Source organism: Lycorma delicatula, chromosome 1 (genome assembly GCF_047948215.1).
Source record: "Lycorma delicatula isolate Av1 chromosome 1, ASM4794821v1, whole genome shotgun sequence".
Lineage (NCBI taxonomy): Eukaryota > Metazoa > Arthropoda > Insecta > Hemiptera > Fulgoridae > Lycorma > Lycorma delicatula.
Genome location: NC_134455.1, coordinates 293,813,584 through 293,831,452, shown reverse-complemented (window position 1 = coordinate 293,831,452; position 17,869 = coordinate 293,813,584). Strand labels below are relative to the sequence as shown.

Genomic DNA, 17,869 nt, shown 5'->3' with positions numbered 1-17,869 from the left:
TACTCATCATGTCAGTCAGAATTTCACCTCTCCTATTGGTGTAAGCACTGCTAGCAGTGACCACAGACTTGCAGCTGAAGTCACCTACTAGCAAGAGCTTCTTCCTAATCCCAACAACTGCCGCGGTCAGTCGTGAAAGCCTCGTAGTCCACCAAGTTGCAACTGGGAGAAACATAGGCCCCTACAATCACTGCCTTCACATGTTCGATACAGAGGAAGCCATTGCACTTTTCCAGAAGCTGCCAACCCAAACGTCGTCCACTGACATCCTGCAATGCTATGTCAACCCTGTTGTCTGTACTCCAGTTACATCTGGCTACAACCGACCTATTCGGTTCAGCCATTACAAGAAAATCAACATTAAGCTCCTTAGCTAGCTCCCCCACAAGATCATGGGAGAGTGATCATCTATTTACATTAGAAAGCAGTACTCTTAGCATGATCCTCTGATGTATACAGCCTCTGTCCCCAGTGAAATGGCCCAAATCATCACAGTCAAGGCATCTCCAAGATTCTGTGCAGAACACGGCCTTATGGCCATCACTCACACAGTTGAAACAAACCGTAGATCTGTCTTGGCCACGACAAGTCTCTCTCCTGTGTCCAACACCCCAACAACAGTAGCATTTGTTCTGCTCACTAATTAGTTCCATTCTACTAGAGTACCAGCCAATCTTCATATAAGATTTTTCAGCAAGCCGCATCGCTTCTGTGCAGGAGTCGGACAGTGGCTCTCAACATGTTGCTGTAAGCTAGTCTTAGAGGGGAGACTCCATCACCCACCTCCCTCCGAACATTCTGTTCCACCTCCTCCTGAGTTGTGTCAAGGTCCTTGATGCAGATAAACTGCAATTTGAAATTCCCACTTCAGTCAGTAACCTGGGCTCCTTGAAGAGTTTTCCCCAATTTCTTCTTCACATCCTCGTGTTTTGAGTCAACATCTCACATTTCAAGAACTCGGCAGGACCACTGCAGATGGATAGGATGTCCTTAGCCATGTTAACGCCTGCTTAGACCTGTTTCAGGAGATATGCATAGCTGGTGCCATCTCGACAGAAACAACAGCTGATTTAGGGCTTCTGGGCGTAGAAACCTCAATCATGTGTAACAATAGAGCAATCGGTGGCGCTGCCTCTCTCCTGGACCAGTATTCCAAGACTTTCAGAAAATGATCTCCAGCCATGTTTTTAGGTGCAAAAAACACCAGCTTACCGCCCTCCGATCGCCAGATCTTTGAGAGGGCCGCATTACATGTGTAATTAAGTCCACGTCCTCATTCTGAACCATATGGACCTATACCTTTGAGTTATCTAAGTCCTCTCTTGGCCAGTGACCCATTGAGGAGGAAGATATGACATCCCTCCAGATCCTTTTCAGGTAGGCCTTTCCTGACCACCTTGGAGTACAAGTCCTTATTCCAGTGAGAGCTGCCCACCTCAGCAGGATCTTCAATATCATCAAACTCAAGAACTCGTTCAATAGTGTCATGGGTAATCTTGGATGTCTTGAATCTCCTTATCACACATCGCTAATGTCAGTAGTCAGTTCTAAACTGAGGTCAACAAAGTCCTGAGTCAAATGCTGCACATTCCTGATGAGTCTACATAAATTCTTGCCTGTAAACTGATCATCTGTGAATGACAAAAGATCACCAATCGCTTCTAGCAAATCCAGACCATCTTTCTCAAGCTGCATCCTGCCAGTTGTGCCTTTCTGTTTTTTAATCGAAGGACTATTCATTTTAACCGGTATGATGGGCTGCCCCTCCTGCTGCATCACAGCATGACTCCCGATCAATAGCGCGAGATTCGTCTATAGCTCGTTTACAAATAGCAGCCAACAGCTCCATCTTCTCCTCAGAACCAACACAGGAAGGGTTTGTAGGTTCAGCCATGCCTGAATCCCAAGTGGACGTTTCTGACATTCCTGAGAGGCCAACCCTGCAGCCTCAAGCATAACCTCATCAGTGGCTGCAGGATTTCTGTCTAAACCATTATCCTTAACCTTTCTTGCAAGAGCACTCCTTGTTTTCTGTTTTTGAGTCAGGGCACCAGATTTCTTGGTTACTGTATTGTTATTCGGATCAGACATATTAACAAAATATTATGTCAAATGCTCTGAAAAGACCAAACATTATAAATATATCAAAAATATAAAGTTAAAAACTTAAACAAAAAATGAATGGCTGAAACTGTTATTAAATGCGTCTTAGCAACCGTAGGCGAGAGTTCAAAATAAATAATTTTAGGGCTTACAATTAATAAAAAAAACAGCAAACAATAAATTCAGATATAACATAAATCACTGGATCCCCACAAAAATAGGGACCCAAAAAGTACAAACTGGATAACATCTGATGTGACACCAATAACTCAAGATAAAAACAAAACACAGTAAAAAAAAAAAATCAAACAAACAGCAAAAATAACACAAAATAATCATCTGATACCTGGAAATTTTATTAAAAAATGGTCATTTAAGGAAAATTTCTAAAAATTAGTAATTTCTCAAATATAATTAAAATTAAATAAATTTCATATATAATGTTAGCATAATATATGTATGGTATGCATATTAGCTGTCAAGTCTGTCAACTATCTGAATAATGTTAAATAAACTGTAAGCATTGTTCAATTGAGTTAATTAGATTTCCAGTTATACTAAATTTAAAAAAAACATGAATATTAGGCTTTTGTTTTGTGCAAAATTGTCTTTCAATTCAGTAAAGATGGCAGAAAAAAGGAATAAAAAGTAATTTCTTAATAGTATTTAAAAACAGAGTTCACAACACTCTTTCTAATGTTATTTTAGAATACGTAGAAGGAAGGATGCACAAGTCATAGATAACTGATACAGTGAACTAAGTAGTTCTGACTGCCCACCAACTAATGATCAAATTTAAAGTTTTATTGATAATGACAGTCTTATGTAAAACTATGTTTCTGCTTGGACATGCAGGAACATGTTAACAAAGAAGATGGTTTCTTTCAGTGCCTAATTTTTAATGACAAGAATGAAATATAATTTTTGTTAAACACAATGTAATGGAAAACCCTAGAGAAACTGTAGAATATATATATGTGATTTAGCTAAGGTGAATATATTTCAAGCTACTTTCTCTAAAAAGGTATATGGCCTCTTTTTTTCACTAACACATAATAAATGGAGGAATTTATATTGACATGACATGTTAAATGAATGGCTAATGCCTCAACTTGAAGAAGTCACTGAGAATTTCATTCTCATACAAGATGTAACTTGGCCTTACTAGCACACACATTCAAAATTATCTAGATGAATATCTTCCAAGCGACTGCAACTTATGAAAACATAGTGTTTATATATTGCTTGTCAATAAGTCCAAACCAAAAGTCTTATAACTACTTTTTGTGAGGTTTTATAAAAGATAGTTTTTTTCTCTTCCTGCTGATGTAGATAACTTAAAAAGAGAGTCACAAACAATATTGCTAGTATTGAGCAGGATAAACTTTCATGTATTTGGGAAGAAGTGGACTAAATATTGATATCTGTGATTAAGACTCATGGTGCACACATGGAACACTTATAGATACAAACTTTAAGAATTCCCTTAAAACCAAGCAAGTAATAATATTTAGTTTACTAACTAAATTACTAAAGTTTAATATTTTAACAAATACATTTTTGATATACCATCAAAATTGTCTACTTTTTTCTAATTGCCAGTATACACATATACATAATTTTAACATATGGGTACATGAGTTTTAAACATAAAAAACATGGGATTATTTCTGATAGAAAAGGGTGCATGCATAATTTTTGCTAAATAAACTTAAAATAACATTTTTAAAAGCAAATAATTTTATACAGCTGTTCCTATGTATTTTCTGGCTATATGCTTTATGTATTTCCTTTGGTTTTAAATGATAAAAATAATGATATTGAGACAATGTTAGTTCAAGATCAATAAAATCTATTTATCATGATCAAGGTCAGAATTTGGTAAGCTCTGGTTTTAACTGTAATGAGGAATGGAACTCGCTATGCTACTGGAAGAATGAATCAGGAAACTGAGCGAATGGGTTGGGAAATTGCTTAAGAATTTCTGTCCTTTACCACCAATCTTTTAAATTATAATCAATAACACATCTTGGCCTGGAGATCCATATATGTAATGAACTCTCTGCATGATGTATAGGTAAAAACTTACTATATGAAGAAGAGATGGAGCAACTTATGGGCCAAATCAAGAAAATGTTTATGTAATGGCTATATTAGCTACAGAATCCATTTGACTGTGGTGAATTTGGTTAATACCTAATAATTCTTGTTTTATCTTATTTCAGAGAAATAATGACCAGTTGATTTACATGATATTACTTCACTATTCTGTGGAGAGGGATCAGAAGTGAAGATTATGCCATACTAGAAACATTAGTGGAAAGTCAGCCTCTCATTAATCCTGTACTGTATAGGAGTTCCTTAAGGAAATGTCTCACTTACCTGACATAAGTAATAAATCAATCTCATTATGTAAATAGAACTAATCATAATTTAAAAGTTACGTCTTTTTTATTGATATAAAAAGTTGTCATTAAACTGCTGAAAAGATATTTAATTATAAAAAGAAAATATCAGGTAGCTTAATGTTTAGAAAAACTTTTTTATAATACATGCTGCCTTAATAACGAGATAATTGCTCTTCATATTACATAAAAAATTATTATTACAGCAGATTAAATTGTATAAAAAAGCTAAAAACTATACTAACAATTTTACCAAAATTCCTGATATAAGTGAGGAAGCAGCTTCTGCAAACCTAGAGATTGAAGAACCCCTTTTGGGTTCTGAAGAAAATATTGTTGCAAAGCTTAAGTTTAAAAGAATGATAATTTTATACAAAAGTGATACTGTAAATTGACTAGGGCAAATCTGGCAATGTGACCATTCTTAAATTTTTGCTTTATTTCAGATCACAAAGTAATTTTTTAATTAGTAGCAAGAGAAAACCCAAGATGTAGTAGTAGAAGTGCCAGCAAACCATAAATAGTTAAAAAAAATCACAAAAAAATATTTTATGCTAAAGTTTGATTAGATATGAGGCTTTTTTTTACTTTTGATTCAGAAATTAATTTTTCATCTATTATCTAATGCAGTTTTTATTATTGGTTTCTGTTGATTATTTTATTATATGTAACATCAATATTTGAATGTATATGTTTGGAGTGTCGCTTTATATGGAAGTGAAACTTGGACGATCGGAGTATCTAAGAAGAAAAGATTAGAAGCTTTTGAAATGTGGTGCTATAGGAGAATGTTAAAAATCAGATGGGTGGATACAGTGACAAATGAAGAGGTATTGTGGCAAATAGATGAAGAAACAAGCATTTGGAAAAATATAGTTAAAAGAAGAGACAGACTTATAGGCCACATACTAAGGCATCCTGGAATAGTCGCTTTAATATTGGAAGGACAGGTAGAAGGAAAAAAATTGTGTAGGCAGGCCACGTTTGGAATATGTAAAACAAATTGTTAGGGATGTAGGATGTAGAGGGTATACTGAAATGAAACGACTAGCACTAGATGGGGAATCTTGGAGAGCTGCATCAAACCAGTCAAATGACTGAAGATAAAAAAAACATCAATAATTGTATACTACATGTTCCACTTGTGTACTTGGTTAAATTCAAGTTCTTAAAGTAAACGCCAGGTGTTTCGTATTCCTTTATGTAATGCAGAAACAATATGTAGCCTAACAGAGAAGGAAAGATGATTACCCACATTCTTTAAGATGACAGGACAAATCTAGAAGTAAATAAAAAATGAACTAAACCTGCATAATAAAACAACTTAAATAATTTACAAGAATGAATACAAATTTAATGATAAATTGAGCTGATATACAAAATTAACTTTTTTACAGTTTGTTATTTTATAAATCTAATACAACAATAATTTTAATTTTTATTGTAAACTTGATTTGACTTACAACTAAAGTATATTTACTAAGAACATTAACATTTTTTTTACTTATTGTTTCTCTTTTTTGCTTTGTGTTTACTACTTTCAAACATAACTCTGCTTCATGAAAATATTTTTACGTAAGACTTAATTAAAAACAATGTTTAAAATAAAAATATTATAGTAAGGAATTTACAATCTCAATAAATGATAACAAAAAAAAACTTTATAATAAGCAAATAACATTTTATAAATCATGAACTAATAGTCCACTGATAAAAAATATTATATTGTTGTCTAATATGTTAAACATACCTCTGTATAATATAAACGTTTTAAACTATGTTTCTAATTAAATCATAGAAAAGATTCTGATGAAACAAAAATCAGAGCGAATGTACTAAAAATTGAAAAAAAAAGACAAAACCAAACTCTGTGATACAGAAAATTAATTTTATAAATAATTATATTCTGTTGCTAGGGCACAGTTAGAACACACACATCAAACATGCGTGGAATGTTTCTTCAACAGATGGTTCAACAATGAAATCATTAAAATTATGGCTGCCTAAATTACCTATTACGGCAAAGATTGTCAATAATGAAACTGGTACTACTCATAGTAAAATTAAACAAGAAAAACAGTACTGTCAAATCATGCATATCAATGTATACAATGTTACATGATGCAATGTAAAAAGAAAAAAAAAATTACAGCAATTTCAGCAACTTGGAGATCAGAAAATAATATAATGCAAGAAACATATGTTTACATGAATTTCATATTGCATTATAGACAAAACTGAATTATAGTGGGCCATAAATTTTCAAGGAAAAAGAGTTTGCATTGACTAATAAGATAAGCAAAATACTTATTTAGGAAGACAATAATTAATTTGTAATATTTTATGTTACATTATACGAAAATTTGAGAAATCTTACGTTAGAAATCTTATGTTGGGCAAATTTTGGAATTTCATTATGTACTGTAAAACATCCATGAATATACATGGATAAAAACTAGCTATGATGTGTTGTTATAGTTAGTAATGATGAGTAAGTAGTAGACAGTCAAATAAAATAAAAATTGATGTTGAAACATTTACATAAGTAAAAAAGTAAGGTAAAGGAAATTAGGAAGTGGTAATAGTTGTGTTTTTAAAATGACATTTCTAAAAATCAAAGAGCTAATAATCATTGTTGTTACAATCTCTCTTAAAGTATATAGGATAATTCTGTAACAATTACTGTAGTTTATATTCCCATGTGTGATGAGGCTAATACAATGGACAATTTTTCAAAAATAATTTTACTGCTGTTCTTGGTGGAATTACTTAATGGAATAAGCATTAATATTTTGTAGCTTATTTATCAGAACAGGATGGAAGAAGTCCAATGAAGTTGTTGAAAGGTTTGCCAGAACAACTGTGAATGAAGGTGATGGGTAAAAATATGTATAATACTTTCTGACAGTGGATGAGTGGTAGTTACAGCATAAAAAGAATTACTCATTTATACTTGGATACATCCAACTTAGAACTTGATATCTAAAACTGATTATTTTATTCAGAGAGAAAATTCAGTTGCATACAACAGATATTCAGACATATTGACTGCAGAACAAATCATATCTTCAGTAATAAAATATCTATGAAATCAGCACTAAAATGTGGAAGAATAAAGAAACAATTGAATCATACTAATACAGTGTAAAAGAAATTGACAGAAACATTTTAAAGAGGAGTCTGAAGCGTAATTTAATAAGATGGAGTACTTAGTAACTAGTTTTAGATAGGTAACTAGTTTTAGGGAAATATTAAACCATTTAATGAATTTGTAATCCTATCTTATTGGATGAAAACAATTGTATAAACAACACCAATCACTAAATACTGCAAGAAAGAGTTGCTACCTAAAATTGGTACTCTTTTGTAGGTCTGAGTATATGGAAAGAAAAAATTACAGGCTATACAATAATGTTTTATCAAAGATATTCCACTGTATGAATTGGATACTTGGAAGCCAAGGAAGAGGAATGGAGAAATGTACACCCTAGTTTCTAGGTTGTAGTAAATAAGAAGGAGACAGCAGCAACAAGCACAGTGACTGATGATTTGGGCAGGATTTGATTTTTTACAGTTATATGTGTAGACTAAGAGAATAAAAATATGCAGACGGGTAGAATTGAATGGATTGCACAAAAGAAAAGACATGGATAATCTCCATCCCAGCTGATGTCTGCAATGATGGAGGCAATAGAGAGAAGGAATTTGGAGGATGGTACTTAAGATATGGTAGAAAGATTGTAAGATATAAGTGTGGAGGTCAGAAAATGAGCACACTAAATAAGTTACGAAACTTACAAAAAAACAGCCAAATTTGTGGAATGAAACCCACCCTCACCCATTTTGGGGTAGCTTTTATGAAGGAGAGAATTTAGACAAGGGTTTTTGAAGATTTAGATGAAATTCATAAGAAAGTAGGAATATTTCTGAGTTCTCATAGCAAAGAAATTTAAAATGAGCCATTTTGAAATATGCCCCACACAAATTCTGTTATGTCGATTTCAACAGCAAAATCATTTTGGAATCATAGCTATTATCTATTTATAGCTAATTTTCAAAGTTTTTTATCACTTTAAATTAGATTTTTTAATAACAAAGCACCATCTATTGATGGTTGTACTTATCTTCTTTTACAGTTTTTTATGTCACATTACATCATGTTTTTATACTCTTCTTTGTAAGTTTCAATGTTGAGATTTTGTATTAACTTGATACTACTTCAAATATTGTATAAATAGTTTTTAGCTTTCATGCATTTTTCTTCCTTTTAACAATTAAAATAATTTTTAGGAATTAATGTAAATAAAACACAAATTTTAAATATTCAGTCATGTATATGAATGCATGCACATTTATTTAGTACACAAGTTTAAAAATAATCTATCATAAGCTTTTTAAATAATACTTATTGTCCTGAATTAAATGTAATGTTATGAAGATGTATTAGTAAACATTTACAGTTCACATATAGCATTAAGTAGAAATATAAATTTAGGCTTTTTTAAAAAGTAACTTGCTGAAAATAAAAACCATACACATTTTTTCAATTTTGTCATCCATACGATAAATGAAGGTGGTAGAAATAAATATGAAGGGCTAAAACAGGAAGAAAATTATATACATAAGAGATGCATAAAAAACATGAAGACCATACAAAGTCAATCAAATAAGAATGTAACTTACCAAAATCTAACACTTATTTGAAAAATAAACACATTAAGTGAAAAGCAATGAGTTAAAATTAGTTACGAAACAAAATTTTAATAATGTGGAAAAATCTTAGGACAACGTGAATGTGTAAAACAAAAATGCAAACAATAAATTTACCACACGGATATATGCAATTATTATATTTTTTCAATAGTAATGATGCTGTTAATAAGAGACTAAAGATTACAATTAACCCTTGTGAAGCTAATGACCTGAAAATTGGATGTTATTTTTCTTTACTTAAAGTACTGGTATCCTGAAAATTGGACATCGGCAGACTAAACCGGAGTGCTAGCGTTCGGTTTTTAGGACATTTATATAAATCGATTCTAAAAGAGAGAAATCATGTGTTTTACATATGTTTTGTATTTAATCTTTAAGTAGAAAACAATGTTTCCAGCAATATACATGAATGTATCGAAAATACAGATATAGTAAGAAAAATTGATTTTATATTCATGCACATGTGTGATTGTTGTTATTATTTCAAGGTTAGTTGTTTGCATACATTTTGGGGTACTTTTTGTATAAATAGTTTTAATAGTGTTTGTGTATTATTGTTCTGTGCAATTTTTTTAAAAAAGATTTGCAATATTTTTCATACAAATAGTAAAAATGAAACAATCTTAAGTGTCGTTAGCATCAGATGACTCAGATAAAAGTAATTTTATATGGAATAGTGACTCGTTGAGTTCTGATTCTGATATTGTCGACTATACTGATAATGATGCAGACAATATAAACCAACCATTTATATCAGATTTAAAGAATGAAATAGTTTTTTACATTACTCAGATTCCGATTTAGAAGAAAATAATTTTACTAGCCCTCCACCAACTACACCTAGGCCTAAAGGCTGATCTTGTAAACAGACTGATGACAACATTCAGTGACTTGGAGGATGGAGCAGAGTGGACAAACATTGATGAAGATAATGATTTGGGTTATCAGCATAATTTTAATTTTCAGGAATTGCCAGGGATTAAACTGATTACTGTCCACCCAGTAATTCAAAACGAGTTGAATATTTAAAGTTATTTTTTACAACTGGCTAATTACAAAGGTCTGTAAAATAATCCAACAATTATGGTGAAAAATTTATAGCTGAGTATGCCCAAAATGTTAAAGATCACAGTAGGTTTAAAAAATGGAAACCTGTTTCACTTCTTGAAATATAACCAACCAACATATTGCTGTTTTGATGAATATTAAAAAGCCCACCATCTACAGCTATTGGTGGACATATTCCAGCCAGTACATTCCATGGCTTGGAAGATGTTCACTAGAGAGATTTCAAACTATACTTCAATTCCTGCATATGGTGGATACAACCAATTACCTAATTCCCATCATAAGGGTTAACATCCTTGCTTCCATTTCCAACCCTTAATTGAACATTTGAACCAGTTGTCAAAATTTTACTATACTCCTAGCCGATATTTATCAGTTGATGAAAGCATGATTAACACAAAAGCACACACACGATTCTTACAGTACATGCCAACAAAGCATCACAGATGGGAAGTGAAGCTGTGGATCATCTGTGATGCTGTGACGCATTACTGCTTAAAACTTTTGTGAACCAAGGTGTGACAGGAAATGATAAAAAAGAAATGCAGGAAAAAGGATTAGTTTATATGGTAGTGGTTAAATTATTACCAGTGGGAGTGGGAGTATATCTAAACAAAGGATACTATATATTCATAGATAATTTCTTTATATCCATTAAGTTGTCTAAATACTTATACTCTCATTGTACATTTTTTACCAATGCATTATGTAAAAACAGAAAAGACATTCCACCAGAGATGATTTCAAAAACTGAAGTAGGGAAAAATGTTGCCGACACTTTATTACAGAGAAAAAAAATCATAGAAATCTCAAGTATTGTTAATATCAACAAATGAAAAGGCTGGTGATAAAATGAAAAAAAAAAAGAGGCGCTATAGTAATAATAGTAACCATAAATGATAAGACATTATAATCAATAACAGGTGTGTGTGTGTGTGTGTGTGTGTGTTGATGTATCAGACCAGATTCTCTATGTTTATTTGGACAACAAGAAAATGATAAAATATTGGAAAAAATTAATTTAATATTTTTGGCAGAATCATTCTTAATTCTTATATTCTTTATAAAATAAAATACAAATAAACCTTTAACCACATTAGTCTTTACATCATCAATAGTAGACGATTTATCTACAGAATGGTTACAAACAAAACAAGACAGACAAGATTTGAACAAATCTCCCCATGCTCCTTGTGTGCAACAGCCTGAGGCAGATGGTGATACAAATAGAGATAATTTTTTTGAAAGAATGCCAAGAGGCAAAGAAAGAAACTGCTGTGTTTGCAGTGCAGCAAACACAAAAGCAGGTGGGAGGAGGAAAAAGTTGACATACATGAGTAAAAAGTACAAAAAAGGTTTGCACACTAAATGTTATCTGCTTCATCACTACTAAATTAAAAGTTATCATTTTTACAGTAATTAAGTTAAACTTTGTTTTCCAGTTTATTTATTTTATTAAGTGACGATAAGCCTACTCTTTAAGTATCATGTTATGATACTTCACGACATAAACATTATGCCAAAAAAACTCTTAATGCCTTACTTTGAAAAATGGATCTGAATTCTTTCATTACTGAGATACAATCTTTAAAATTAGTATGTGTAGAAAAATACAGTCTTTTACATGGTGTAACTCACTTTTAGCTTAGTATTTTTTTAACACCTTACAAAATGTATCAAACTGGTAAAAATCAACAAAACATTTGTAAGTATGGCTAAATTTTACTGTTTTTATATCTAATTATTTATAGGCTCATATTTTTAAAAGCTTTATATTAAAGAATAGACTACCACCAACAAAATAAAATAAAAAAAATGAATTTTGGTTATGATTTTTTTTTAAAATGTAGCAAATTAGCAAAAAGTATGCTAACACTGTAGGGATAAATTAAATAAAAATTACCCAGCACTAAAACAAAAAAAAAAAAAAAAAAAAAAAAAAAAAAAAAAAAAAATACCTAGGTTTAACTAACAATCAAAACAGCAGAATAGTGTAAGACTTAAAAATACATGACATAACCTTGAACTGCTATACTTCTGTTGGATACAGAGAGGATTTTTTCAAATCTTAAAGTAACTGATTAAAGCAACACACACTCACACACAAAACAAAGGAATAAAGGAAAGTATGATGTTTTGAATTTACATCATTCCAGTAATGGCAGTGGAGTTGTATTATTCATACAGATTTTGTGGTCATTAATAATGTTTTATGTATTCTAAAGTTTAAGTTGTTTAATATTTTTATGTAATTAGAGAAACTGTGTACCAACTAATGATGTGGAATCCTGCAAGAGTCAACTATTGGTATTACAATTTTAGGTTTTATCTGTTACTGTGTTTTGGTGGTTAAGTTGTTGAACTGAATTTAATTAGTGCAATAGTGAATATGTTGATGAATTATTTGAATTTTCAAAAGATATATATATATATATATATATATATATATATATCACATTACAATAATACATAGTTGAGGGATATGTAGGTTTAGCAGTCCATGTTGTTAACAAATTGGACTGAACTACAATAAGGTCTATCACTTTTTAAGTAGAATGTTACATGAGAGATCTTAATGTTTTCCTTGGCAGAACAAGAGATAGCCAATGAAAAATATTGACCTACTTAATGTACAGTTTAACTACCATATATTAGAGCAATACTAACTCATTTCTCTATAGATTTTTAATATATAACGTTAACGAAATCTAAGGCCATACTAGAAAAAGCCAATAACTTTTTTTAATTTAAAATTTTTATTTATTCCTTATTTAAAAAGATTTCATAATCTTTTGGTTTAATTATGTGGAAAAAATCTATTATGCTGCTGTAAGCATTTTATTTTAATTATCTTCATGCTTGATTAAATTTTGGAATATTTAAGATGACAGTTCAGGATTTTTGTGACCTTATGTTCTCAATAAATTAGTTAAAAGTAAGAAAATCATGTGTAAAACTATAATAAACTGCTCCATCTAATTTTTATCAAAATATCACTATATGCCTTCTATAAAATCAGCATTCATCCACGCACAAATTAATAATGATATGAAACATGTATTATGTAACTAGATCACTAAATTAGTGTTCCTCAGTGGAGTTGATACTAATGTCTAAAATAAACTTTAAAAAACTTAAAGAAAGTAAGAGACCTTTACAAATCAAACAATTAAGAAGTACTAAAGTAAAATTGTAAACTAGATGATGAATATCCTGAAAAATAAAATATATAGATGGCATATACTAAAAATTTAAATGGAAACTTGTATAAAATAACCAAGATCAATAAGGGATAGCTCCTACAAGACAGAATCAAAGTAATCCAAGACATTAAACTATTATTCTCCAATAACCTGACAGTTGCTAACTCTATATGAAATATTTCACATAGTAGCATGCCTGATGTAAAATATAACTACCAATGATATAGTGCAGTTGGATAAGTCATTCCTTAGAGAACTGAAAGTTAGTATAAACAACTTTTCAAAAGGCATAAAAGATGAATATTATCATCCTCATTATCTTCCTGCAAAGCTAAAATCTACTGAAAACAAACCAACATAAACTAAAAACACATATTTACAATAAAATGTGTACAAATATTTTAAAGTGAATTCACTAATTTGAACATCATCTGAAAATTGTTTAATTAACTCTATCCCACCGCCATATTGTGCCATCATCACAAACTGACAGTAAAACTGAACCATCTCGGCTAAGTGAAGTTTGGCGTACAGCAGCAACACATCTTGGGTGAGTTAATGTAGTACAGCGTACTTCAGTTGGCTCAGATACACCTAATTCCCAGACAAATGTTCGTCCAACTTGATTTCCAAGGGCTATAATCTATTGAAAGAAAAAAAAATTATAAAGAATATATTTACTAATACAAAATGCACAGAAAAAACATAATAAGAAAGTAGTCTCTTATTATATTGTATTTACTTATTATGCATACAATTAAATAAAAAAAGTCTTTGCGGACTATAAAAAGTGAGGTTTTTTTATTATGTTCAATTTTACTAATGTCCAAACTCATTAATTTTAATGATTCATCTTTTTTATTTAAAAAAATTAATAGAGGAAATTCCTTTGCAGTTCCATGATAAGTCTATTCCAAATAAATAACACCAGTGTTGTAACTGCAGAAAATTATTATCAAAATATCATTACCATAATTTAGTTTGAATTTTTACATTTAATAATAATAGACTTAAAAATTTTATTGCAATACTTCAATAAGATTAGCTGAACTTCTGGTAAAAAATAAATTATAGGGTCTTGTAGCCTTAGCTCAAGTTTTAACAGTTATTCAACACTGTGTCTATGCACACCTTTTAGTAATTATATAGGTGCAAGTTTTTTGCCTTTGGTACCAACCTAATATATGGTATACACCAGGTGTGGCCAAACATTTAGCTTTTAGGGGCTACTTTTTCCATAAAATATAGTCTGCGGTCGACTATGGATATGGGCAAATAATTTTAAAATTTTAGAAGATAATTAAAGAAGTCATTATATCGCCGATTTAAATTGCAAACTTCCACTTTTGGTCAAAAATTACATTTTCACACTATTAGAAAGAGAAAAACACCTTACATTGCCTATGAAACACCGCTATTATACACCTATTTAATTGAAATCACGTGACAAGCAAAAAATTTATGCGTTTTAAGAAAGTTGTGCAAAATATGCTGAATATGAGTTAGCAGGTTTTCAATCTAAGCCTACGATATATTTTTTATTTTATGAATTCAAACAATATTAATTAAAATTTAAAAAAAAACAATGTCAAGAAATAAATACGAACAAAACAAATTTTAAGCATACAATTTTTATTTGGATGAAACTTGGCATTGCATAAGAGCAGCAAGTTTCTCAAAATTTGGCTCATATGAACTTAAAGCAATTCTTAAGCATGACTCTAAATGTAGATCCGTTATTTGCGATCGCTGTTTTGTTTTGATCGCATTCATATAAGAAAATGCGGATTCACATAAATATGTGGAGCCAAAGAAGGCATTGAAACGAGCAACAATTGTCCAAATATTTGGATATTTATCTTTGCTTATTAGTTTCCAAAAATTGCAATCTGAAACCATTGATTTTAGATTTATATCGCATTTAATATTTAGTATTTCTTCTTCTAATTCTGCTATATTTGTAGTATTAAGAAAATTGTGAAGTTTCTGTGCAAGACTTTCAACGTCGATGTCATTAAATGGGTAAGATAAAATCAGGCAATATCTTCAAGTTCACTTAGTTTGAGAAATCTTCTATCAAATTCATTTAGAAGCATTCCAATAACATCAGCATATTTGTCGTAAGCAACAGTCTTGTTATTTTTAGATTCATCTGCCAGATTTTGATAGTGTTTTAAATCACGATGCTTTAGTTGCATTGCAAGCATATTTAATTTTTCCTTAAATGACTTCAAAATGCTAATCATATGTATTATTGTTTTACCTTTACCCTGTAGTTGCTGATTTAATTGGTTTAATTTTTCAGTAACATCACAGAAAAAAGCAAGATCAAGAAGCCATTCTTGATCATTTAATTGCGGATATGAATCACCTTTAGATTGTAAATATGAGGTTATTTGTGGCAGAAGTTCTCTAAATCTTGCTAAAAATGTAGCATGACTTAACCATCTCACATCAGTATGAAGTAACAGTTCATTGTGTTCTTCACCGCATTCATTCAGCAAAGCGCGAAACTGACGACGTGACAAACTTTTAGATCTTATGGAATTTACAATTTTAAACGCAACATCCATAACATGATTGAATTTTAACACTTTTGAACATAATATTTGAGTATGTATGATACAATGATAGTCAATAAAATTTGGAATGTCATCATCACCTTTACACAAAGCAATGAAGCCACTTTTGTTGCCAATCATTGCTGGAGCCCCGTCAGTGGTTATTGATACCAACTTGCAGATTGGAAAATTTGTTCGTGCAATATAATTTTTAAATAAATCAAAGATATCTTGACCTCTTGTGCGATCATGCATTGGAATAATAGTTAATAATTCTTCTGTAACCAACATATCGTCGAAAACCATTCGAATAAAAACACATAATTGTGCAGTACCGATATAGTCCGTAGATTCGTCAAACTGCAGTGATAATACAACGCATTTATTAATGTTTTCATGTAAAATGTCTTCAAGATTTCGGCTCATTCCTTCTGTTCTATGCATACCTGTATTTCGCGATAACGACATACTTTTGATTAATGTCATTATTTCAGATTTATTTTTAAAATTCTGAAACAATTCTTCTCCAGCTTTAATGAATGCCTCTTTCCATATTTCCCCATCTTGAAATGGTTTGTTGTGTTTAATCAAAGTTTCAGCAACTTTGAATGAAGCAATCGTAGCTGTCTTCGAATTTGTATTGTATTTTAAAAAACTATTTTGTTGTGCAGTTATTTGTGCCTTCAGTTGTTGCACTTTTGTTTTTCTTAACGCAGTGCCACGTGGATAATCTTCTTCGTAATTTTTATAATTTGTTAGATAATGTCTTTTAACATTTTCTTTCTTAGACAAAGCTACTGTTGCATTGCAAATAAAACAGATACATTTATCTTTCATCATAGTAAAGAAATAATCTTCTTCCCATTCACTGTGATAATGATACGTTTTTTTCCTGCTTGTACTTGGATTATTCATTCTAAAATAATAGGGTTAAATATTATTTTAGAATTTACCTACTAAAGATATTATTACGGAATATTTAAAACAATAACTAACATACTTACTTCTGTTCGCTATCACTGACTGTCACTTTACTATCTAACTCTCTAACACACACTGATACTAATATGCGCCCTGTCTATGTTCGCTACAGAGAAAAAGCAAGTTGAGACACACGGCCACACAGCTACCAACTAGCGCCGACAGAGCGCGTTCAGTATTACTACATTGTTTATCTTATCAGGATTAATATAAGCAGTATGTGTATGTTTCACAAATAATTTATTATTGTAAGATTAAATTATAGAATTAAGAATTTCAATCATTTATTTAAGTTAGAACAAATTGTTCAACTCTGGCTTCGCGGGCTACTTTTAAAGCCTTTGCGGTCGACCGCGGTCGACTTGTTGGCCATCCCTGGTATACACAGTATGTCTGAAAAGTACCCAAAATAAATTTCTGTAGTCGATACAAGTACCACCATCTCTCGGACAACCAAGGAACTACGTAGTACGATGTCTGACAAGTGTGTGTACAAAACATCATCACTCCAGTCTCAAGTTATATTCAGCCATGTACACTGTGTTCATGTGACCTTATGACATGCGATATCTCAATTCCCCTCTGAGGGAAGAAGATCCCGCCTTGTAGCATGTCAGGTTGCTACACCACCCCCTCCGTTCCTTGCCAGCAATGGCTTTAACGGAGGACATTTTCTTGCCCTCAAACTGATCACATTCCACAGTGTTCAGCCCAGCCACATGAGATGCCACCGATGCAGATGCCCCGAGGGATGCGACATGCGACAGAGAAGCGAGATAAAATTTTGTGTTTGACTTCAGAAATCTTTTGTTGGAACTTATTCTATGATACAGCA

At 31.4% G+C, this 17,869-nt stretch overlaps 1 protein-coding gene across 2 annotated transcripts in view; it reads right to left on the bottom strand.

Annotated features, from left to right (window-relative positions):
• Positions 1–5,850: 5,850 nt before the first annotated feature.
• The window catches only part of escl (embryonic ectoderm development protein escl), a 60,299-nt gene continuing 48,280 nt past the window's right edge, over positions 5,851–17,869 (bottom strand). Inside the window, exons 8-9 of one of the 2 annotated variants that reach the window (XM_075379507.1) lie at positions 13,954–14,135; positions 5,851–9,104 (exon numbers count right to left, since the gene is read on the bottom strand). In XM_075379507.1, the coding sequence (XP_075235622.1) occupies positions 8,963–9,104; positions 13,954–14,135 (324 nt within the window). In that variant the 3' untranslated portion in view covers positions 5,851–8,962. Of the gene's footprint in view, positions 9,105–12,709; positions 14,136–17,869 lie in introns of those variants that run through there. The other variant, XM_075379517.1, reaches the window with a different exon arrangement.